The sequence below is a fragment of the Triturus cristatus genome, chromosome 8 (genome assembly GCF_964204655.1).
Source record: "Triturus cristatus chromosome 8, aTriCri1.1, whole genome shotgun sequence".
In the NCBI taxonomy this organism is placed as follows: domain Eukaryota; kingdom Metazoa; phylum Chordata; class Amphibia; order Caudata; family Salamandridae; genus Triturus; species Triturus cristatus.
Genome location: NC_140591.1, coordinates 27206297 through 27230225, shown reverse-complemented (window position 1 = coordinate 27230225; position 23929 = coordinate 27206297). Strand labels below are relative to the sequence as shown.

The following is a 23929-nucleotide window of genomic DNA, read 5'->3' as shown; positions in this document are numbered from 1 at the left end:
ATACTTGACACATTGCCTCTAAATTAAGCGGGACTGCTTTTGTGCCAAGCTACCAGAGGGTTAAGCACAGGTTAATTAAGCGACTTTTGGAAAAGGATTATGGTTGCTGCCTGAGAAGGTTTACATCCCACTCAACCAATAGCCCACTTTCCATCAGTCAGTTTTAAAGATAACTGTATTTACCTTAAAAATCAAAATACAGAGTATGCAACAGATTAGATAAGTATGATTTTCTTTCTATCAAAATGTATTTTAAAATTGAAACATTGCAGTTTATAAAATGTTTTCCAAGATCCTGCACACAGGGAGCCATCTCCACGCTTATGAACGAAAGAAAACAGGACTACTCCTACTCGGTCAGTTGTGTCTCTAAGCCCGCCCGTGGTGCTTGGCCAGAGTTTACTTGTGCTTCCTGCCCCCCTGAGAGTTTCTGGGCCAGACCAGAGCCTGCTTTCAGGATCAGCACATGGCAGCAACATAAAACACACAGGCAGAGGTGCAGGTGCAAGGAGCGATGCACTTGAGCCATCTGGGTCTTCCCCGGAATTGGACCTCTGAAGTAAAAAGTGTAAGATGTAAAACTCTTGACCATTAATTCTACGTAATGCGGATTCGCACAAAGCAAAACAAACTACATGTATATTGGCACTAAGCTGCCTCAGGACGAGGGATCAACATCACACTTACCTTGGTTATGAGCATGCTGGTTGGCAAAGTTGAGTATTTCCGAACAGAAGTGAGCACGTTCACTCTCCGTCAGATGAGTATCACCAGCTAAGAGACTGCTAGTCTGAAGATAGCTAATGCGCCAGGTTAATGGAAATAAACAGAATGTATCCAAAAAAAGACATTAGTACAAGTAGATTAGGTGGACATTTCTTGATGTGCCAGAGCACACAAATACGTTCCTACCAGCAGAGAGGGGAGAGAGAGAGAACAGGAAATTATAAGAGAAGAGGCCCAGAAGAAGGATATCTAACACTTCCAGGTATTGTTGGAAAGTATAAAACAAAATACTCCAGGAATCCAAAAGTAGGAGCTGGGGGGAAAAAGCAGAACATGAGTGAGCAGAGCGATGAGAACCTAAGTCCATCACAGACCACCTAGGATATGCAGGTTAATCACCTTTCAATAGACATTTATTATTGTTCCTTTTACAAAGTCTGCCCATATAATAATCGCAACTTAGTAAAATGCAATTGTAAAGCTGTTGTGACTTGCCTTACCTGCCACAGTCTGCATTTTAGCATAACTTAGGGTGTTACGGTACCCAATACAAATGCCTGTGCATCCAGCCAGTATCAGGGTATTTAATCGTCATAAAATAGACTGGAGAATTAACGTCATGGCAGCAGAGTATTGCCTCCAACTCTTACGTTGCTAGCTTGAATTCTAATTAAGATAAGTAAATGGATTAATAAACCGTACACCAATAAACAGACCAACACAACTCATTATAGCTGCCGGCATACCACGGGCCATGAACTGTGCATAGGTATTTCTCACAGTTCGTCATCCATCGAACCAGTAAACGTTGCATCCAGTAAAACGATAACTGTGCCTTGTGGCCGTCACACATGAGATGGAAACACTTCTCATACTGCAAAAAAACCAAGAAAACAGCTACACTCTTCCAAATAAAATCCTGCACAGTGCAACTTGTTACCCGTGCAGTCAAGTACTTCAGCACCCCAAATAGGAGTAGTGAGCTCTATATATTTTCATTTCACTTCCACTTACTCTTTCTCTTATGTGCATGATGCCCATTAAAGGCCTCTTTTCACAACAGAGCCCTCAATCCCTGCTTGTGATTAGGAAGGACCTTTTACTCTTTCTGTAACTCCGCTCTCCTTACCCATCTACTCATGGATGACCTACACTCAGCAGATTTCCTCTGATTCGGAATGCACGGCCCCCGGTTTGAATGTTTATTGCTCATCTCTCAGCCCTTAGATAATAAGCCGTCATATGGATAGACTACACACTGCATGGCTGTTAGATGTCTATCATCTAAATTCATCTATCCTATCACCCCACAGCTGCACTGCATACAGTCACACATGTCCTGCTAACTGACCATGCTTAGGTGCCATTAATATCACTTCAGAGAAACAAGCCTACACACATGGAACAATCTGAGTACGCATTACTGAAACCAATAATCACTGAATTAACTTAGAACACTGGGTTTTAGAATAGCGCAGTACCTCCCACAAAGCGCTTCAATGTCTCATCCACGGTAATAAGCGCTATATAAATGCCCATGTAATACAATGCAAAAAAAAAAGAGGAGTACAGTAAGGGGGAGTAGGAAACTGCCAAACAATGAAAGCGGAGGCAAAATCTTGCGGCTTGATTAGTCCGTCTTCTCAAATAGGAGTAAGGGGGGATTTGTGCTTCTCGTATTTCAACCAGTAGGGAAGCGCTCATCTTACAAAAAGAGAGGACGATTTTTGTGATTGAACTAGAGGTTTTGGGGATTGAAGAACAGAAGATTTCCAAAGAGGATACTTTTCAGTTTGGCCAAGTTGCTTCTGACATTCGGCAAGTTGTTTTCTTGTGTGCGTGATGGGCAGCGCCCAGCCCTCGGCCAGGTAGGTTTTCAGAGCTCCTTGAAGGTAAGCTTCTGCTTTTTGAGGAGCCTTTTTCCTCCTGTCAAAAAAGATAGAATTGTTCATATTAATACCACACTATGTTACCTGGTTGCAAGTTAAGCGCAAAGAAATGATTAGATATACCGTGGGCTGCTTGAATGGATGGAATTTACAAACACTACAGACACGTAACATCTGTAACGTGTGTAACAAAGGGGAAACTATTACTAGCGAGCTTCTGAGGGGTGAGAATAGCCATTGCTTGCACACTTGGCAGTGAGAAAGCAGCACATGCTGGATTACTAGCGTCTCTAAATGTCATGAAGTGCAAGGCCCAGGGTCAGAATCAATGGACTTATGAGAAACGCAAGACCAAACTGACTGGTCTGAATTATACGGCACTTGGATTCAGTGTATAGTGTACGCATAGCCAAACAGTGCAGCTCAGCTATTGCCACTTTTTTAAATTATTTTAAAATTATTTTAAAATTATTTTAAAATTATTCTCTATTTTAAGGCTCTTAGATTTTGATACAAAACTAATATCAATACTTTACGAAATATAGATCTTCAGTTTATAATAATGAGTTGATTCATGTAATAAAACATAGAATATCATTGTATTACTATTGACCTTGGACACTTCTCTACTTCTTCACATGACTATATTGCTTTATGAAAAACATACCAAATATTGCTCATACGAAAACACAAACCTACATGTAATCTCCATTCAATAAATTATGTATCTGGTTTATTCTGGCCAGGCCAGTTTGCTCCAACATATATCCCTGAAGGTCAATGTGAGGTTGCTGGAAGCATGCATTTCACAAATAAATAGCTGCTAATAGAAAATCAAGATTTAACAGGCATTGAAATTACTAATGAAACCAAAGATTTCAGAGATCAGAATCATCTCCAGAGGACTGCTGCATAAACGCATGAACTGCCAACCAGACCACAACATTTATGATGCGGACACGCCAAGATCTGCGTTGCACTAGTCACATAATGAAAAGTAGGTAGCTACTAACGGCTATCTAAAGCAGCATTCACATTTTTTCAGGCCGCATTATACGTAACTTCAGAGCTCTTTGAGCTAGATTTGGTTTTTCCTAAATCCGTAGGATCTGCGAATGGTAAATAATATGGAATATCCTAAATTATGCAGCTATATTGCCGTTGTAAAATTATAGGATTCCAATTGCTCTGCCCCTTCTGACTGAAGGCCCTATGGATACTGGGATGCCTACGGTCACAACACGAGGCGGGCCGGTGCAGAAAGATCCCACCCTTCCAGAATATGATTGACTACACGTACCAGCTTTCTAAAACCATACGTTTGTATATGTACAAGTTCTAGAGAGATAATCCTAGCAATTGCATTTCTAGGGTGTGCTTGTTTGTTTTGTCTTGAGAAAGGTTTAGGTAAGCAGGAAAAACAAACACTGACATGCTATTTCGTGCTCACTGATATTAACGAGTGGAAGACAGAGTGCAGTACCGAAGAGAAGAGCATTATCGGCCCTTCTTAAATGCATTGTGAGCACTGTTTTAAACGTTATGTAAATCATTCGAGAGTCAATATTTTACTATGTACGAGGTAGAACGATTGTATAGACTGTATCCTAAAGACATTTTAATGGATTTCTGGAAGATTGGTAATAACTCACTTTGTCTTTTGTTCTGATAAATCTGAATTTGTCTCTTTTGGGACAAATGGAAACTGTTACCAGTGAAAGTATGGATAAGATTGAGCCCAAAAAGTTTATTTTCCCAATATACTCCGAAAAGATCATCAATAACATCTCAATAAATGTCTGAATTGGTCTAATAGTGGAAAACGGAGCAAATGTACCATTTTGAAAAATATAATTTCTCATTATGTCATTTACAAAAAAGTTCTTGTACCTCATGACTTTTTAGGGTGAATATATATGTAGCCTTTTAAAATCTTTCTTCCTCTCCAGCCAAATTGACAAACTTGATGATAATGCCAGGAGAATTCATATTCTGCCAGGCAATATATAAACCAGACTAGCGAAGAATCACAAAAAAACATATTCTGGCGACCATTTCTCCTTCACAAGGCCAATCCACCACCTTTATCTGAGTCTAACCACAGTCCCTCTTACCCTACTTTAACATGTCATTTACTCCATCCTTGCTACAAGGCAGACAACATATACTGGATGCTTGTGCTTCGCCACCAAAGAGGCACAGTCTATAACCCCAGGCAAGAAATTAATCATTCAATAGTTGGCGAACTGAACACAGGAAAGGGAGGTTCCATTTACATGTAGAATTCTGCCAAGTCCTTCCCCACAAGTCTGGCAGAGCGCATACGTCCAATGCTCGTGTACATCTCGATTGTTGCATGTGACAGATCCTACAAAGAAGCAGAAGACAATTAAAAAAATGCAAGGGGTAAAAGGCAGCACACAATTAAGAGAAACATACTGACAGGAACCTGCTTTAGACACTATGCAGCTGAGGGAGAGATTTCGGGACCTGTAAAGTTAACAGGGCTCTATCTTTCATGCCATGTCTTATAGATAGGACGCTAGACTTGACCCGTTTGCAAGTCATTTGTGAACTTCATTTACTAGAGTACTTGCGGGTGGGGGGGTGTCTTGGCTGATTAGTTGGTTTTCTCCTATATCTTGAGAAGGTTGTCAGATTAAAGCACTTGTGAGCGAGCCGTACTAGGTGCACGGAATGTGTCGTTTACCAGTAGTACTGAAAAAATTCAAAGTCTTTGTGCCAACAAGTGCACCGTCCCTGAACAGTGTGTCAACGAAACACCTCTGCAGCCATTAGATCAGCGTCTCCGAGTAGCCTAAACATTCCTACGGGTGTTTCATGACTTACAAGATCCGAGGTCCTTGTGCTGCTCTTGTAGTTAGCAAACTATGTACATTTTCTAAGGCAGCCCTGTGCTGAATCTGCTTCTGCAAGCGTCCTGTGCCAAGTGGGTCCTGCATGTTAATTACATGAAGATTATGGCAAGGTCAGCTCTTGTTTACCCTCCTTAACAAATGGTTGGGAATCGGATTCAGTTCCAGGCAGAATAATGAAAAGCTTTTCAAAAGTAAGGAAAATGCTACTTACCCAGTATGCATCTGTTCTTGGCATGTAGAGCTGTTGAGCCACATGCTGTGCACAGCCTGCCATCTAGTGTTGGGTCCAGATGTTTGCACTTTGTTTTTGTTCGAAGAAGTCTTTTCCAGTCACGAGGTAGGTGACTCCTCCTTTAGGTGATAGTGCGCATGGGCATCGACTCCATTGTTAGATTGTTTGCCGCAGAGGGTGATAATGGAGTTAGTAAATGTAGTAAGAGATGCCCATGTATATATGTATCTAAGTAAGATGTAACTGCAACAGGTATAGGTACCCGGGGAGGCAGGTGGGCACATGTGACTCTACAACTCTACGTGCCAAGAACAGATGCATACTGGGTAAGTAGCATTTTCCGTAGATCACATGTTGAAAATAGACTAAGAAGCAGTTATCTCTCAAAGCGGTGGCTAACCTGTACCTGTTGCAGTGGTTTGAAATAGTGTACGTAAAAATGCTTGGCCCACACTAGCTTGCTGTCTTGCTAACACATCTACACAATAGTGTTTTGTGAATGTGTGTAGTGTAGATCATGTTGCAGCTTTGCAGATTTCATCTATGGGTATGTTCCCTATAAATGCCATGGAAGCCCTTAGTTTGCGAGTGGAGTTCGCTCTTGGGGGTACTGTTAAAGTTCTTTTGGCTTTTGCATAGCATATCTGAATGCATTTGACTATCCACCTAGCAATGCCTGACTTTGATATTGGATTGCCTTTATGCGGTGGAATAAACGCAACACATAGCTTTTTTGTTTTGCAAAAAGGTTTTGTCCTTTCTATATAGTAAAGAATTGCTCTTTTCACATCTTAAGTGTGTAAAACACGTTCTGCCACAGAATTTGGTTGAGGAAAGAACACAGGCAACTCAACACATTGGTTGATGTAAAAGGCAGAAATGACCTTTGGTAAAAATTAAGGATCGGTCCGAAGAACCACTTTGTTGTGATGTATTTGTAAGAAAGGTTCTTCTATGGTTATTGTCTGGATCTCACCCACTCTCCTCAGAGATGTGATAGCTATGAGGAAAGCAACCTTCCAAGTAAGGCATTGTATTTCACATTTATGCAATGGCTCTAAGGGTGGACCCATTAGCCTTGTGTGGACAATATTGAAATTCCACACTGGAGCAGGTGGAAGTCTCGGAGGAATGATTGTTTCAAGTCCGTCCATGAATGCTTTGATGACAGGCACTCTAAAAAGAGACAGATGTTGCCTGTTCTGTAGGTATGAGGCAAGATGTAAGCGGATGGAAGAATACGCCAAATTGAAACACTGTAGGTGTAACAAATAGCAGGCGATATTTTGAACTGAAGCGTCCAGTGGATTATGTGATTTTTATTGCAATGTATCACAAAAAACTTCCACTTTGCTGCATAGCATGCTCTTGTAGTAGGACGTCTAGCCTCCTTGATAATGTTTATGCAGTCTGGCGGAAGATTGAGGTAACCAAACTCGAAGATTTCAGGTGCCAGATCGCAAGGTTGAGATGGCTGGGATCTGGATGTCTTATCTCTCCATGGCTCTCAGTAAGCAGATTGGGAGTGAGGTGTAGTTTTTGGTGAGGAACTACTGAGAGTTCCAACAGGGTTGTGAACCAGGGATGTCGGGCCCATGTGGGAGCAACTAGGATTAATGTCAGGGACGCCTGTCTGAGCTTCCAAACCACTAATGGAATGAGTGGGAGAGGCGGAAAAGCATAGGCAAATATCCCTGACCAATTTATCCATAGTGCAATGCCCTAGGACAATGGGTGTGGATGTCTGGATGCAAAGTTTGGGTATTTTGCGTTTAGGATTGTGGCCAACAGATATATGTCTGGAAATCCCCACATTTGGAAGAATGGGAGGAGAACTGTTGTCTTTGACGACTGAGCAGTTCTGCAATCTCATTGTTTACTCCTGGAAGGTGCTCTGCAAGGAGAAACATTCTGTGATGTATGGCCCATCTCCAGATGGTCTGTGCTAGCTGTGTTAGGAGGGCTTTCCTTCTCCTTTCTGCTCTGAGCCGGACCATGGGGGTGGGAAGTAGCCCGCGGCCACTAACACGGCTACTTATACAAAAGACTTATCCCGGTACCTGATGTTATGGCACACTGACATGTGGGTGGGGGGAGGGTGCATTTGCTTAGCGGAGTGTTGGGGGACAGTGCATTGGTAGCTGGAAGTGGTCTACACTGTACTATGCAATGGTTTCTATCTGCGGGAGACGACTACTGATATGATGGAGATTGCGGATTGCAATTGTAATTGAGGAATGCAATAAAAATTGTTTTTGCAAAAAAAAAAAAAAATGAAGCTGTTTTTGCTGCAGGTGCCACATACCCTGAATTGTATGCGTCTGGAGGTGAGATCCCTAACCAGTGAGGGATGCGTCTACTGTTAGCACTATCTGTGGAACCGGGTCGATGAAGGGCCGCCCTTTTGAAAGGTTTTGTGTTTTCCACCACTACAGAGAGCAATAGGTGCGGCCGTCCACCAACACTAGATCTGATAATAGACCCTGAGCCTGGTTCCACTGACGTGCTAAGCACTCTTGAAGGGGACGCATGTGAAGTCTTGCGTAAGGGACTATTAGTATGCAAGACGCAATCATCCCTAGTAACTTCATGAACACTCGAGCTGGCAATGAGTGTTGAGGCTGGAACTGGCAGAGTAGAGTCTGCATGTTGCGGATTCTGTCCGGATTGGGATAGGCCAAAGCCTTTTGTGCATCTATTGTGGCTCCCAGATATACCTGTGTGTTGGATGGCTGTAGATGAGACTTGGACAGGTTGACTGTGAAGCAACTGCACTGTTTTGTGAGTGTGATGGAGACACCTTTTTTGCAAGTTGGCTTTTATGAGCCAGTCGTCCAGATATGGGAAGACGTGAATGTGTTGTCTTCGAAGATGGGCTGCGACTACTGCTAAACACTTGGTGAAAACTTTGGGTGCGGTAGTTACTCTGAATGGGAGCACCTTGAACTGATAATGCTGTCCTGCTATTACGAACCTTAGGTATTTGCGATTTTACTGGGATATGGAAATAGGCGTCCTTCAAGTCCAGAGTGGACAGAAAGTCGCCTTGTTGGGAAGCGGAAGCACTTGTTGGAGAGTAACCATGTGAAAGTGGTCCGATTGAATGTATAGATTTAGTTGTCTGAGGTCTAGTACAAGCCTGAGAGCCGTCCTTCTTGGGAATTAAGAAGTACAGGGAGTATACATCGGTCCCTTGACGTTTTAATAGGACTGGTTCTATTGCTCCTTTTTGTAACAGGGAGAGAACTTTTTTTTTAAAGGGTAAGATGTTCCTGGGACATTGCATGTGATCTTGGAAGAACGTTTGGGGGAGTGTCTGTAAGTTCCAGGCAGTAACCATATTGGATAATTTGTAAAACCCATTTGTCTGAGGTGATGTTGTTCCAGACAGGCAGAAATTGAGAGCGACGTCCCCCGACAGCAGTGGAATGATCGGGGGTAACGAAAGGAAGTCACTGTTTGTTATTAACGGGGGAAGTGTGTGTGGAGTTGTCTCTGCCTCTTCCCTTACCATTGTTTCCTCCAAAACCTCCTCTAAAATATCCTTTTGACGAGGGCGATTGGTTGTTGCCTTTGTAAGAGGAGGAGGGATTTTCTGTGGTAATATTTTTGGCACCACCCCTGTAAATGGAGCGGCAAAAGGAACCTCTATTAGTAGGTAATTGTAAAGCCCCCGTGGACTTTGCGACCTCAACACCCGCTCCGCACGCAAACACGCCGTGGAACTCTGGGACCTACTGGACTCGAACACCCCGGACGTCGCCTTCCTGACGGAGACCTGGTTGAACCCCTCCTCGGCACCCGACATCGCCATCCCGGAAGACTACAAGATCACCCGCAAGGACCGCACCAATGGAGTAGGAGGAGGAATCTCCATCGTCCACAGGAACACTCTCAAAGTATCAACCAACACCGAAGACACCCTCAGCACCGCCGAACACCTGCACTTCCAGTTTCACACCGGCCCCAACACCACCATCAGAGGAACCCTCGTCTACAGACCCCCCCCCCCCCCCCCCCCCCGACCCCGACCGCAGTTAAGCGACTTCATCGCCGACTTAGTTAGCACACACGCCCTCGCCTCCATGGACTACATCCTCCTTGGGGACCTGAACTTCCACCTCGAGAACAACAACGATGACTCCAACTCTTCCACCCTGATCGACAACCTCGGACAACTCGTCACAACACCCACCCACTCAGCCGGCCACACGCTGGACCCAACCTTCTCAGCAAGCTCCCACGTCTTCTTCAACCGCATCACCAAACTCCCCTTCACCTTCCGGAAACCTACCACACACCACCGCACCCAGCAGATGCCTCGCCGCCGCTGGAGCAAAGTCACAGAGGACCAGCTAACAACCGCCCTCGCCCAGAGCCCACACGCAGACCCGACCGACTCCAACGCCGCAGCCCATAGCCTCAGACAGTGGATCGACGACTGCGCCAACACACTCGCCCCGCTCACGAAGCCCTCCGACACCCACACCAGCAAGAGAGCCAGCTGGTTCACCGAAGACCTTCAGGCCTCCAAGCGAACCTGCCGAAAACTCAGAAAAAACTGGATCCGTGAACGAACACCGGAAAGCTACACAGCCCACAAGAACGCCACCCACAGACACCACCACCACCTCATCAGATCCGCCAAAAGGACCGTCTAGACAACAATTCACACAACAGCAAAGAGATCTTCAACATCGTGAAGGAACTCACCAACCCCAGCTCCAACACCAAACGACATCCCACCGCCACAAGACCTGTGCGACTCGCTAGCCACCTTCTTCCATTGCAAGATCGCAGGCATCCATGACAGCTTCGACGCTGTCACCACCCCAGCAACCGCTGAGACCCCCGCTCCCACGACCACCACCCACACCAACCGCCTACTCGCCTGGACCAACATCAAAGACGACGACACCATCAAGATCATGAACACCATCCACTCCGGATCTCCGGAGGACCCCTGCCCGCACCACATCTTCAACAAAGCCAGCAACACCATCGCACCCCATCTCCGGAAAACCATCAACATCTAATTCGAGACACCGACCTTCCCGGAGAGCTGGAAGCACGCAGAGATCAACGCCCTACTCAAGAAACCCAAAGCGGACCCCAAGGACCTCAAGAACTCACGACCCATCTCCCTGCTCCCGTTCCCGGCAAAGGTCATCGAAAAGGCAGTCAACAAACAATTGATCAGCTTCCTCGAGGAAAACAGCATCCTGGACCCGTCTCAATCCGGGTTCCGCAGCAACCACAGCACCGAAACTGCCCTCATCGCCGCCACAGATGACATCAGGACCCTGCTTGACAACGGAGAAACCGCGGCCCTCACCCTCCTGGACCTGTCAGCCGCCTTCGACACGTTCTGCCACCGCACACTACGAACACGCCTCCACGACGCCGGGAGCCAAGAAAAGGCCCTGGACTGGACCACCTCCTTCCTCTCCTGCAGAAAACAGAGCGTCCCACCCCCCCCCCCCCTCCGCTCCGAAGCCACAGAGATCATCTGCGGTATACCCCTAGGCTCATCCCTCAGCCCAACGCTGTTCAACGTTTACATGGCACAGCTCGACCACGTCGCACGACGGCACGACCTCAACATCATCTCCTACGCCGACACCCAGCTGATCCTCTCCCTCACCAAAGACCCCCACACCCCCACACCGCCAAAACCAACCTCCACGAAGGAATGAAGGCTGTCGCCGACTGGATGAGAAACAGCCGACTGAAGCTGAACTCGGACACGACGGAGGTTCTCATCCTCGGATCTACCTCCTCGGCCTGGGACGACTCCTGGTGGCCGACTGCACTAGGGGCACCCCCTACACCTGCTGACCACGCACGCAACCTAGGGGTCAGCCTCGACTCCACCCTTTCCATGACGAAACAGGTCAACTCCGTCTCCTCCTCCTGCTTCAACACCCTCTGCATGCTTCGCAGGATCTACAAGTGGATCCCCACCGGAACAAGGAGGACGGTCACCCAGGCCCTCGTCAGCAGTAGACTGGACTAACTAAACACACTTTACGCAGGAGCCCCGGCCAAACTCCTGAAACTGCTCCAACGCATCCATAATGCCTCCGCACGCCTGATCCTCGACATCCCTCGCCACAGCCACAGCCACATCACACCCCACTTGAGACCTGCACTGGCTCCCCATCAACAAGAGGATAACCTTCAAACTCCTCACCCACGCACACCAGGCACTCCACAACACCAGACCAGCGTACCTCAACAGCCGACTCGGCCTCTACACCCCCACCCGCCAGCTCCGCAGACCGCACCCTCACCACCGTCCCCCGCATCCGAAGAGTGACCGCCGCCGGCAGATCATTCTCCTACCTTGCTGCCAAGACATGAAACACCCTCCCCATCCGCCTGTGGCAAACCGAAGACCTTCTAACCTTCAGGAGACTTCAAGACCTGGCTCTTCGATCAGTAGCAGCTTCTCCTCCCCCCCCAGTGCCTTGAGACCCTCACGGGTATGTAAATGCTATAATTGATTGATTGATTAACCTCTGTCTTTTTTTCATTTCTTCCCGCGAGGTGTCAACTGCTGGACCAAAGAGGTGTTCTTTATCAAAGGGCTGATTGAGAATGGAGGCCTGTACCTCAGGTTTGAAACCTGATATTCCTAACCATGCGTGTCTGTGTAGCAACACACTGGTGTTTACTGCACGTGCTGCTGTGTAATGCACACTTGATGGCGGTATTGGTGATAAGTTTTCCCTCTCGTATATGATCATTCGCCTTAGATTTGTGCTCATCAGGCAGAAATTGGATACCTTTTTCCAGCTCATCATAATGAGCTCTATCGTACCTGAGTAGCAAAGCCTGAGCATTGGCAATGCGCCAGTGATGAGCTGCTTGTGAGGCTACCCTTTCGCTAGAGGCATCAATTTACTTGGACTCCTTATAAGGAGGAGGGGCCTCACCTGTGGTCTGTGAGTTCGCTCTCTTACGAGCATTTGAGACCACAAGAGAGTCTAAGGGCAGCTGACCCTTGATTTAAGCAGGGTCAGTAGGTGCTGGCTTATATTTTTTCTCAACCCTGGGCATGATGATTCTTGCCCTTATGGGCTCTTTGAAAACCTCATCTGCATGCTTAAGCATACCCTTAAGCATTGGTAGCGTATGTGTAGTTTTTTGAGTGGGGCTTAAGGATCTCAAACAAGCAGTCCTCCTCTAAAGCCTCCTTATGTAATTCCAGCCCTGTTAAGAAGCTCAACGTAACCTATATAGTCATCAGGAGGTGATGGTCTGGATGGATACAAGTCAGAGTCAGGGTCTGTGTGTGGATCAGTATCATAATCCTCCCATGGGTCAACATCTTGTGACCTATCCTCATCCCCATAATCTTGTGGGTCAGGTGATAGTGGTGGTGGTGGTGAATTAGTGGGGGTAATGAGCAGTTGAGGAACAATAGGTGAAGGAGGTGGCATATAAGGTGGTGATGGGTTTGTACCCACATTCCTTTTCTTCAGGAGCATGTGATGCTCATCCTGATGGGCCAATTTCCTCTTTTCTGGCAAATTGGCATTAATATGTCCTGTATCTGGGTTAATAACCAGTTCTTTTTGTTTCGGGATCCGGAGGTGGAACATCAGACCGAGGCTCTTTTGTCGGAGTCTTTTTCTCTTTACTTACAGTTTTCAACGTCAAAAGTTTTGGTTCCGAACTCTTCGGCACCAAAGATTTAGGCTTCGACAAAGATGCAACATGGACATGCTTGGTTTTCGGCATCGAGGATTTTGGGTTGGCGCCGGCATGGGGTCGACTTGAGCCCGAGCCAGAAGGCTTGTCTTTGTGTTTTGGCGCCGGGCCTGCGGGTGGGGTGCTCGAAACTTTTCCTTGGTGCCGACTTTGGGCAGAGGAAGGACCGGAGCCTTTTTCGGTTTTGGTTGTTCGGGAAAGAGGGTTTCTGTACTCACGGTACACTGACCCAGTGTACCTTGCTCCTCTTCTTCCATATCAGAGTCGGCCTTGGACACGGAGACATGCTCCTATTCCTTGGCTCCTTGAGGGTGTGTTTCTTCTCGGTCGGAATCTTCCCCAAAGATGTCCGGTACGGAGCCGCCTTGGTGTTGCATCTCGTGACGTCGATCCCGACGGTCACGAAGCATCTTCTTTGATCTAAACGATCGGCACGCATCGCAGTCTCTCGTCGTGTTCCGGGGCCAAACAGAAATTGCACACTTCGTGCAAGTTGGTGCGCGGAAACGTGGCCAGACACCTGGGACGTCCGTTCCATCGACTGCTAGCGAGCCTGGCACGGGTAGGCTCAATGGTCCTCGACAAACATTCCCATCAACGATTCTTGGTTCGAAATGATCCGCGGAGAATGGGAAACGGAATCAGGAACCAATACCATCGAGGGTAGTAGATTGCGTGTCGAAGGGAACCCGAGAAACTGTTCCGAACCGGAGCGCCGCAATTCACATTCGAACCCAACGGCGGGAAAAAACAAACAATGCAGCCCATGCGCACTATCACCAAAAGGAGGAGTGCAAACATCCGGACCCAACACTAGATGGCAGGCTATGCACAGCATGTGATCTACAGCTCACATGTCTCGAACATGTAATTTTAAAAGTTTTAGTGGACCTCAGACTAGAGTAACTGCACGTCTGCCATCTCCACTAGCTATTCCCACCCAATTTCTGCTTGCTTTATCAAACATACAATGCTGAAGCACAGCACATGATCAGACAGGAGCAAATGGGTAGGTAGATGTTGTGAAGGTGAGAGACCAAGGTCGAACAATAACAGAATCATCACAAAGGTAGTTTCCCCTTATTTGTTTCTGCCATTATTCTTCCTTTTCATCAGTCCATCAAAAAAATACATCCTTTCTATAAGATGGACGAAGAAAATGTGCTAACAAAGACTATGAGACAGCCATGCCCACCTTGTTGCCCTACAGCTGCCCGCAGTAAAATGTACACGTATTTAAATGTTGTATTCTCATGCAAAATCGGCTTTAATTCAGTCAGGAGTCTGTAATCCACCAGACATTTTACATTTTGAGATACAAGAGGCACTCTACCAGGTAAGTGAGCTTTGTCACTCTGTTTTCAATGAGACCACAACATGTAATGAAAAGATGAAAAAAATTAATGGAAATTACCGATTCCTTACAACTATTGTCATATGGCCGTTGGGGTCATTGTCAACACTGCTAAGTTAGCATGAGCTCTGCTGTCATGTTGCTGCTTTAGCGCACGTTACTACATTACTTTATTTTGAAAGACTCTGTTTGTGCCTTTCACATGAGAACCGTCTGCTTTCTGCGGAGTGGAAGGTCGATAAACAATGTCCCTTGTTATTCTGTTCTGGTCAGTCCCTAGCACTAAGACAAAACATGCAACCCAGCTGCGGCTGATGGAAACTCGTGCTTTGAGATTACGGGGTTGCATGTTGGTTTAACACACACTTGGAGAGGGGTCTTTCCACAGAGAAGAGCTATGCAGTTCCTATGATGTAAAACTACCATCCAGGCACTAAGGTATGGGTCTGCTGACAAAGCCCAGAGATCTTCCTTTATATAAAAAAACGTATTTCCAAGGGGAGGGTGGTTAGGCCTTATAGTCCTTTATCCACTGTCTGTATACAATGACATCACCTTTTATAGTCTATGGACTTGCTACAATGCTAACAGTTTTAGGTTTACCCATTTTGCTGATAGTAGTGGCTTATGTACTGTATTTGTTAGTACTATAGTTAAAATAAACATTTTGAACTATAATAGTGACTGTCTATTCTTATTGTTGACAAGTACGAGTGAGTAAGCGTAAGGGTCCGTCTTGCTACCGCGATTTTTGAGAGAGTCGGCAGTGTTGTGTTCTGGGTTGTATAATCATTTGTAGCTTTGTGATTATGTAGGAGAACGAATGAGACACTATAGCTAGTCGGTTCAGGGAGTTTGGGAACTGAGGCGGTAGGAAGGCTAAGCCCGTACACACCGAGGTCCTGTTTTCCTGCGCATAGTTCTGTGTATGTGCAGAATCCCCGCAATACTCTGGATAAATATTAAGTCTCTTCAGAAAACCCTGCTTTATGTGTATTAGTAAAGACAATTACAAAATGTTATTACTATTGTTGTGGTCAAGGTATCTTATTTTATTATTACTAGGAAACTATACATTTGATTAAATGACTACTAATCCGGATTGGTTGCAAGAGTGGAGGAAATTACAGTTTCTTTTCAATTAAATGGCTACCCGAAAAACATTAAAATATTGTGAAGACATACATACTGATAAGCGGACTTCAAGGTCGCACTTGAAAGGTTTTGCTTGGACGACTCAAATTATGCTCTTTTACAGGATGCCACAAATAGCAGGAGAAAGGTTTTATGGTAAAACTAAGTCCAATAATATTCCTTGTATGTGGCAGTGTAGACCAGATGTAAAAAGTGACGCATTCACAGCTCTAGCAGTCTTAACCGTACGGTCTTTATTGATCCGTCACTACTGCCCGAGCTGTGGTAAAGCCACCACCCTCATCTTCGATATTTCAGTTCTGGAGGCCAGAGAATACATTTTAAGACAATAACATGCAGTCTAGCCCTGTGATTCCAACGCTCGCTGGTTTCTGGATACTTTACTGAAGAGTGCTGAAGGGCACGGTCCCTCTCCTTTCCAACAGCAAGGACAGATGGAAGAACGGAAAGGTGGCAGGTAGATTTGTAAAGCTCATGGCTCTCAGCCTTGCGGTCTCAACACCAATGGAGAGGTGTACATTGGGACACAAAGGAGTAGATGCACATATGGTGCTTGAGGATTGCTATAGTTCTGTCATAGCTTTAAGATCACTGGAAGACTATTCCATATTGGTGTCTATAACACAAGTAGGATTTCCAACACCAGCCAGTTTCATTTTCAGAGTAACAAGCAGTCCTTAGTTTGTTCATCAAAGGGCCCAGCTTGGAACATACATTTTGATTATTTTTTTTAGGTTTGTGAGGAATGGGACCTGTGTAGAAGACAGGCTATGTTACATACAATGCACAGAGAACCGGTTTGGTCCCTGAACGATAATATTGCTTTCAGAATCTAAATGCCAAATGTTATACCACCCTTGATTTAGGCAGAAAATATTAGGCCATCCACTCATCAGACTGCTCAGTAATTTGCTACTGAACAGGGCACTCATCAGACCATCATGAATGGTATGAGGACACGTTTTCAATAGGTGGAACTAGAGCTAGGCCCTTCTTATGAGGTGCAGGAAATAGGGAGTAAGGATTAATTGGTTCGGACTCAAAGCCAGCGATATGCAACTTTCAGTTTGAATAGCATCCCTTTACCAAGATAGAGCGGAAGCAGTTTCCCTCAAGCATGACCGTTTAGAAGGGTTCTTGACACAAGCACAATGATTATTTCAGAAGCATTGAGTCAAATCAAACGTACTGAAGAAGTGAGTGGTTGAAAATAAGGTAGGTCGTGCAATGTTTCAGAAAGACCTGCACGCAAACTTTACCAGGCTCAGTTATTTTAGTTTCATTCCAAATATTTAGGTGGGACTGACAGATTCATGTATAGGAATAACAGGTGGATAGTAATGGACACCCACCAAAGATTGGCAACTATATGTCCAACAATTTATTGCATATCGCATTCCAATGGTAGAACCACTAATAGCACAATCAATGGGAAAACCATATTAGCCGACATAGTCAGCAAGAGTGACTTGTGGGTCTGCCCTACTTAGAGCAATTTTCCATTCCCAGACTGCCACAAAAGTCATATCTGTCCTGGACAGCTAAAAGCCCACAAATGTCTCCCATGCACTGGGGAAAACTACAAGTGTATGAGGGTACATTTTTTTGTTTTTGTTTTTTTCTTCAAAGACACAACCTCACTTTGGGAGTCTGTCTACACAAAAATTGAGTGACAAGTTTTTCATATCTTCATAGCATGGGAGACCTGTGGTTATTGTTTTATGTCCCCACCAAAGCAGTTGCCACCATTGATGATGTAATATCTTTGGGGAGATGGGAAGAAAAACTGCTAATAGGATTTCCGACTCCAAATGTGGTAGCAGGTGGCAAAGATAATAAAACTATTACAAATCTCTAGATGAATAGAGAGCTGTTAAACCAAAGAATGTTTGAAGATTTTAGCAAGTGAGGGAATTGCTCAATACTTCCTGCAATCAAGGCATCTGGTGAAGATCTTTTTAATAAAAGGGACACTACCCCAGATCTCCATGTCAGGACGGAATCCTAATTATACAAGCTCAAATCTCAAATATGATAAAACACAAAAGATAAAAATAATTTTTGTGAAAAACAAAATCTACCCTGAACACAGTATCCAATTTGCAGACCCAATACTAAAAAGAAAATGCAAAATACAAAACATTCTTACAATTACTAAGAGGACATGAAATGTAACATTAACTGAAATAAAATGTAAAAGGCAATGAGAGGAGGGTATAATCATGAAAGTCAATAAATAAAACGTGACGGTTACTTGTATATTATGTCTACCATTAGCCGAACAGAAGAAAGGGTGAGAGGACGAGGCCTCATGAAGAAAAGGAAAATACAAAATTGATAGAGGAACAGAAAAAGTGGGGGAAGGTGCGGGAGATCTGTCCTAAAAAGAGATTCCTAGAATGGGAGAAGAGTAGCAGAGACACAAGAGAATGTGAAGTAGAGGCTGCAGCTGGACAGAAGGTTGAAAAGAAAGGATTGACAACAATTGAGCTGTATAATGCAATGAAAATGAAAATAAAAATAAAAATAGGAAAAGGAAAAATTGGGGTGGGAAAGAAAAAAGTACAAGACAATAGACTTGGGGGAAAGGGCTAGGTTTTGTCCAGGTGTAAAGGAACCCTAGCTAATGGAATGGTTCCAGTGAAAATGGCATTTTGTTGAACCACAGAGGGCAGCCAGGTGGACTATGTTGCATCTGAAACTACCTTTCTAAAAAGAGCATTAGGACTAGACGGTCTTCCTATTGAGTATTTATCAGGCCAGCATTCAGAATTTTCTTTTCTTGCGTCAGGATTATGTGGATGCAAAGGTTGACAACAGTGGCTTTGTACTAAAATTCCACTTCCCACGGGTGCAGTTTGGTCCAACTGACAGACCGATTCATTCCATATTCAATCAAGGCTTAGATGATGAAGAATAGAACTGCGAGACAAAGAGGAAGGAGGGATCAGACAAGGAACTGGATTCCATGTTTTCAGAAACAGGCGTCACCAAATAAAAGTGTGTTGAACAGCTTATGGTTTCATTGTCCTCCTGAGAAGGGGCAGCAATCACTTCAAAAAGTGGTCCTGCCTGCTCTACACTCACTTTCACTGTTCACACAAAGGACAGAGACACTCAAGGTTTTTAGACTGACTGAGAGAATATTATATCAGTGGTTGGGAGAACGACCCTGGCTGTTTCCTAATTTCCTAATCTTAGTAATACCTGTAATACCACGTGACAGAGGTGAAGAACTCACTGTGCTTTAATTTCCAGGTCAAATGACTGAGTTCTTCATTGCTCATCACTAGTATTGCCAAGTGTTACATGCTCCAGTCTGGTCTCACTCTAACAATTCCTTATTCCTCCGTCTGTGTTTAGTTTCTTGTATATTAACAGTCAAATTGGGAATCCCGAGTCACTCCACTTCCAATCTCAACATTGCATTTCTCAATTCTCGAAAAACCTTACTAACTGACATATGCAATTCTATTCTTGCCAGTGAGCTGGTATTTTTTTTTTTTTTGTTTATTGGTTCCAGTCAACAATCGAACACAGCATCCATTACAGTATATCTCAATCATGCATAATATAAGAGTACATCACATAGTATACATTCATAGTAGTGTGTTTTTTTTCCTGTATCTGGGGGGATCACATATCTATCAGCGCCACTCAGGTTACCCGTCTTATCACTAGATTCCTTAAATGTACTACCATACAATTCACTTTTTTTTGTACATTTCTAGATCACCTGATTAAACATTTCCTCTGGTCCCCTCCTACTAGGAAGCTGATGAGATTGTCATATATTCTACTGTCCCACTATTTACCATGATGTTTACTCGTCTGCCTGTGCATGTTGGAGATATTGCATCAGTAGTCTCTAGGCCTGGATGCTTGCGGAAGTTCTTCCGCATAGACCTCCAAGGTGTTTCTACAATATGACATGTCCTTGAGCCAGTCTTTGAATCTGGGAGGGCGTTTACTACCCCATCTGATGGCAACGCGGCGCTTTGCTCGTAGAAGCGCTACAGCCAAAAATGTCCTTCTTTTTACAGGTGTTAGCTTATATATATCTAATAAGCATACCAGTGGTGCATTTGGTATCATTTCGGATAACATGAGTGCGAGTGCTCCCTTAACTTCCTTCCAGTATTTATGTATCTGTGGGCAGCCCCATGCCGTATGTAAGAAGTCAGCCCGTAGAGCCTCACACCTGTAACACTGGTCATTTGGTCGAAGGCCATATTTGTGTAATTGAGTCGGGGTATAATAAAATTGATGTAAGAATTTAAAGTGTACTATGCGCAAATTACAATTTGGTGCCATTAGTTGCAACTGCATACAACTATATTCCCAATCTTGTTCGCTAGAATCTTTTCCCATTTATTAAGCGATCTGTTCACGAGCCCTACTTGCTCTGATTGTGAAAAGTTGTATAAATGGGTGACCAATTTCCGGCGGCTAGGTGAAATTATTAGTGTTTGCAGGGAATGCAATTGGGGTGGTTCCTCCGGAAATGAGGCGTACAGTTCTCTCATCGCTGTCTTCAAACGCATATGGGCAAACAACTTCATGGGTGTATTGTGTGTGCTTAGTGATGGGTCCTCCCTCTGAATCAATCTACCGTGTGGAAATACATCTGCCATAGTATTTAGTTTCATCTCGTCCAGCAGCTGTAGCATCCCTTTTTCCTGCGTGACTGACAGTCTCGGGTGGCATGCAATAGGAAGTGATGGTGCATAAACGGGAAGTTTCTCGGCACGACGTGCTAGCATATACCAGGCTCTCGAGGTACAGTGTACTGTTTGAATCCTATCACTGTGGGTAAAGGACTTAGGGTCCGATACATAGGCTGTCAGAGGGGTCAGGTATAAACTATCCCTTTCCACTGACATGTGTGGGATATACACGTGTGGTCGTAGCCAGTAGTGGGCATGCTGTGCCTGCGCGCAGCAATAGTATAATTGGAGATCTGGCGCTCCAAAACTACCTTTGTGGTACAGTTTCGTCAAAATATCCCAGCATATTCTGGCCTGTTTTCCCGCCCATGTGAATTTCTGCATGGTCGTCCTCAATTTTGAGAACATTGCCTATGTTAACCAAATAGGGATATTACTAAATAAATATAAACATTTTGGCAGGAAAATCATCTTTTGCAAAGCTATACGGTCAGCTAGTGAAAGGGGCATCCATATCCATCTGACTATCTGTTCGTCCAGTTTAGTTATTGCTCTGCCATAATTTTCCCTTACCACCAGTACCGGATCCCTATGTACCCATATGCCTAAATATTTTACCAGGTCCGTGTGCCACTTCAGGGGCTAGTCCAAGTTCAGCTGTGTTGTGACCGATGTAAGCGGTATGACCACCAATTTATCCCAGTTTATTCGCAGGCCTGAGTATTGCTCAAATCTAATATATTCCATTATAAGTGTATTTAAATATGTATTTGGGTGCTGAGTAAATAGCACCATATCGTCAGCATAGAGGGAGATGCTGAGGGGGCGGAGATGGAATTGCAATGCCGACTGAGTGTGTCTGTCTAATCTTGCAGGCCAAGGGTTCTAATATCAACGTGAACAAGATAGGGGAGAGCAGGCAGCCCTGTCTCGTCCCTCGACCTATACTTGTAGGGTCCGACGTGTGCCCATTTATTCTAACTGTGGCAATGGGGTAGTTATATAATATTTCTATCCATTTCAGAAATGTCTCTGGAAAGCCCATTCTTCGTAACACTGTAAACATGTACACCCATTCAACGGAATCAAAGGCTTTCGCCGCGTCTAGTAGGGCCGCCGCTGCTGGGATGTCTGGATCTAAATGGGGATATAATGCGAAGATGGTACGAAGGTTGTGAGTAGTGGATCTATTGGGTACAAACCCTGCCTGATCTGGCAGTACCAGTCTCTCCTGTAGGAGCTGTATCCTGGTTGCGATTATTTTTGCTAAAATCTTTACATCTATATTTATTAAAGATAACGGCCGGTAAGAGTCACATTTTGTGGAGTCTATGTCTGGTTTGGGAGGGCTACCAAGAGGGCCTCCCTTAGTGAAGCGGGTAGTTTGCCTTCTTCATGTACATCCTCATACATTTCGGCCAAATATGGTATCAACAGATCGCTATATGCCTTATAAAATTCTCCAGGGAGCCCGTCCAAGCCATGTGCTTTATTATTTGGGAGAGAGTTTATAGCGTCTACAATTTCATCTTTAGTGATATGGTGGCTTAGGAATTTCCGGTGAGTATCAGACAGCCATGCTATGGCAATATCCTGCAGATATTGATTTATTTCTAGTGAGGTAGTGGTTATTTCTGTGCCATAGAGTTGACTAAAATAGTTTTTGAAGCAATATAGATGAAGGTGTCGTATAAAGTGTGGTTGTCGTCATCTACACACGTGTTATGTAGGACGCTGTGGGTGCCGGTTTTATTTTGGTTGACAAGGCTCGTCCCTGTCTACCTCCCTCTCCATACGTTTGTGCCGTGAATCTACGCGATTTATATTTTATTTCATCAGCTGCGTGTATCTGACAATCATCGATCTTCTCCCTTATTTTTGCTAGCAGCGCAGAGTTTTGCGTTATTATATGTTCTTCCTCTAGTTGTGCAATGTCTCTTTCAGTCATGTTCAGTTGCTGCTGAATGTCCTTCAGAATGCCAGCATGTTTGTTAATGCAATGCCCCCTTATTGTGACTTTAAACGCTTCCCATAGCGATCCTGCACTACCCACTGACCCAGAGTTAAAATCAAAATAGTCCGTTAAGGCTTGATGTAGTTCGCTACAAAACACAGGGTCTGAGCTGGTACTTTTAATAGTTACCATGTGTTCGTTTGGAAAGGCCATTGAGAAATGGAACTTGAAATTTCTAAACTCTACGGTTGATGCATGTAGGTGGCCAGCAATTAAAAATGTTTGAATTACAACTAAGTACAATGTGAAAATTCAATAGTACAGGAGTACATTCATCAAAGGCGCCATCCAATTTTAAAAATAATATATATGCTTGTTCTTGCGACCAATGTTCCAGCATCTCCTGGATTTCCAATTAGATTTGATTTACACTTTGTATGAATTTTTCTTACTTGGGCTTCCCATCGAATTCAGCCGCCTTGAACGCTTGGCTCAGTGACAGTGCAGGGGGGCTTCAAGTAAGGAAGTCCTTTAGAGCAGTGAGACAGCCATTATTTCCTTTCATCATGTGACTAATGTTAATACTTGTGTTGAGGTTTGATCTATGGCTTCTGCAGGTTTCCATATGAATTGCTTGCAAGACAACTTAACTTCTTCTGTAAGAAGACGCACTTCTGTGATTAATCAGTGAAGTGAAACCTGCCGCAGATACAGCACCGGAGCTCACACAACCAATGCAGGTACTAAGGAGCACACATGGGAATCACTATGGGAAATCAAAGGCAGAGAAGCTCATCGCAAAAATAACAGAACAAGTGTGTTCCTCAGCTACGTGGCCACCTGATTTACACCATCACTTCTTTAACATTAAGATATAAGATTAGCAATAAAGAATGTCAGAAAGAAGGTAAACATTTTCATGTGGCTTATCTGCTGAATCAGGCTCTGCCCATCCAAGTGATGCCAGGTTACATCTAAAGCGAATCATCTACAGGACCAACATGCCAGGAAGACCATTCAGACACTTAGAAGGATCCATGCGTCAGTGGAGGTAAGGAGGGATCAGAAACAAACTGGGCCAACAAATCAAGCATATGGACTGGGCCGCTGTGGACCATAAGAAGAACTACCCTGGGAACCAGTTAACAAGACAACAGTTACATGTGAGGAATGAGCAGAATGTAGTATCCTGAAGAGCAGATAATATATCCTAAATAAACCAGCTAGCTCTGTCTGGAGTCATTCTTACCAAGTAGTGTTTCTCAAACGCTTCCACAGATGACAAGGCTTCGTTCAGCTTCTTGTACGGACTCTGGGCGGTGTTTACTGTAAAACAGAGGAGTGGAGAGGAAAATGT

At 44.6% G+C, this 23929-nt stretch overlaps 1 protein-coding gene across 3 annotated transcripts in view; it reads right to left on the bottom strand.

Annotated features, from left to right (window-relative positions):
- TRAPPC10 (trafficking protein particle complex subunit 10) overlaps positions 1-23929 on the bottom strand; it is a 584087-nt gene that overhangs the window by 250679 nt on the left and 309479 nt on the right. For all 3 annotated transcript variants that reach the window (XM_085620787.1, XM_085620788.1, XM_085620789.1), the window contains 4 exons: positions 23822-23898; positions 4892-4983; positions 2512-2652; positions 688-800 (listed from right to left, as the gene is read on the bottom strand). In XM_085620787.1, the coding sequence (XP_085476913.1) occupies positions 688-800; positions 2512-2652; positions 4892-4983; positions 23822-23898 (423 nt within the window). The remainder of the gene's footprint in view (positions 1-687; positions 801-2511; positions 2653-4891; positions 4984-23821; positions 23899-23929) is intronic.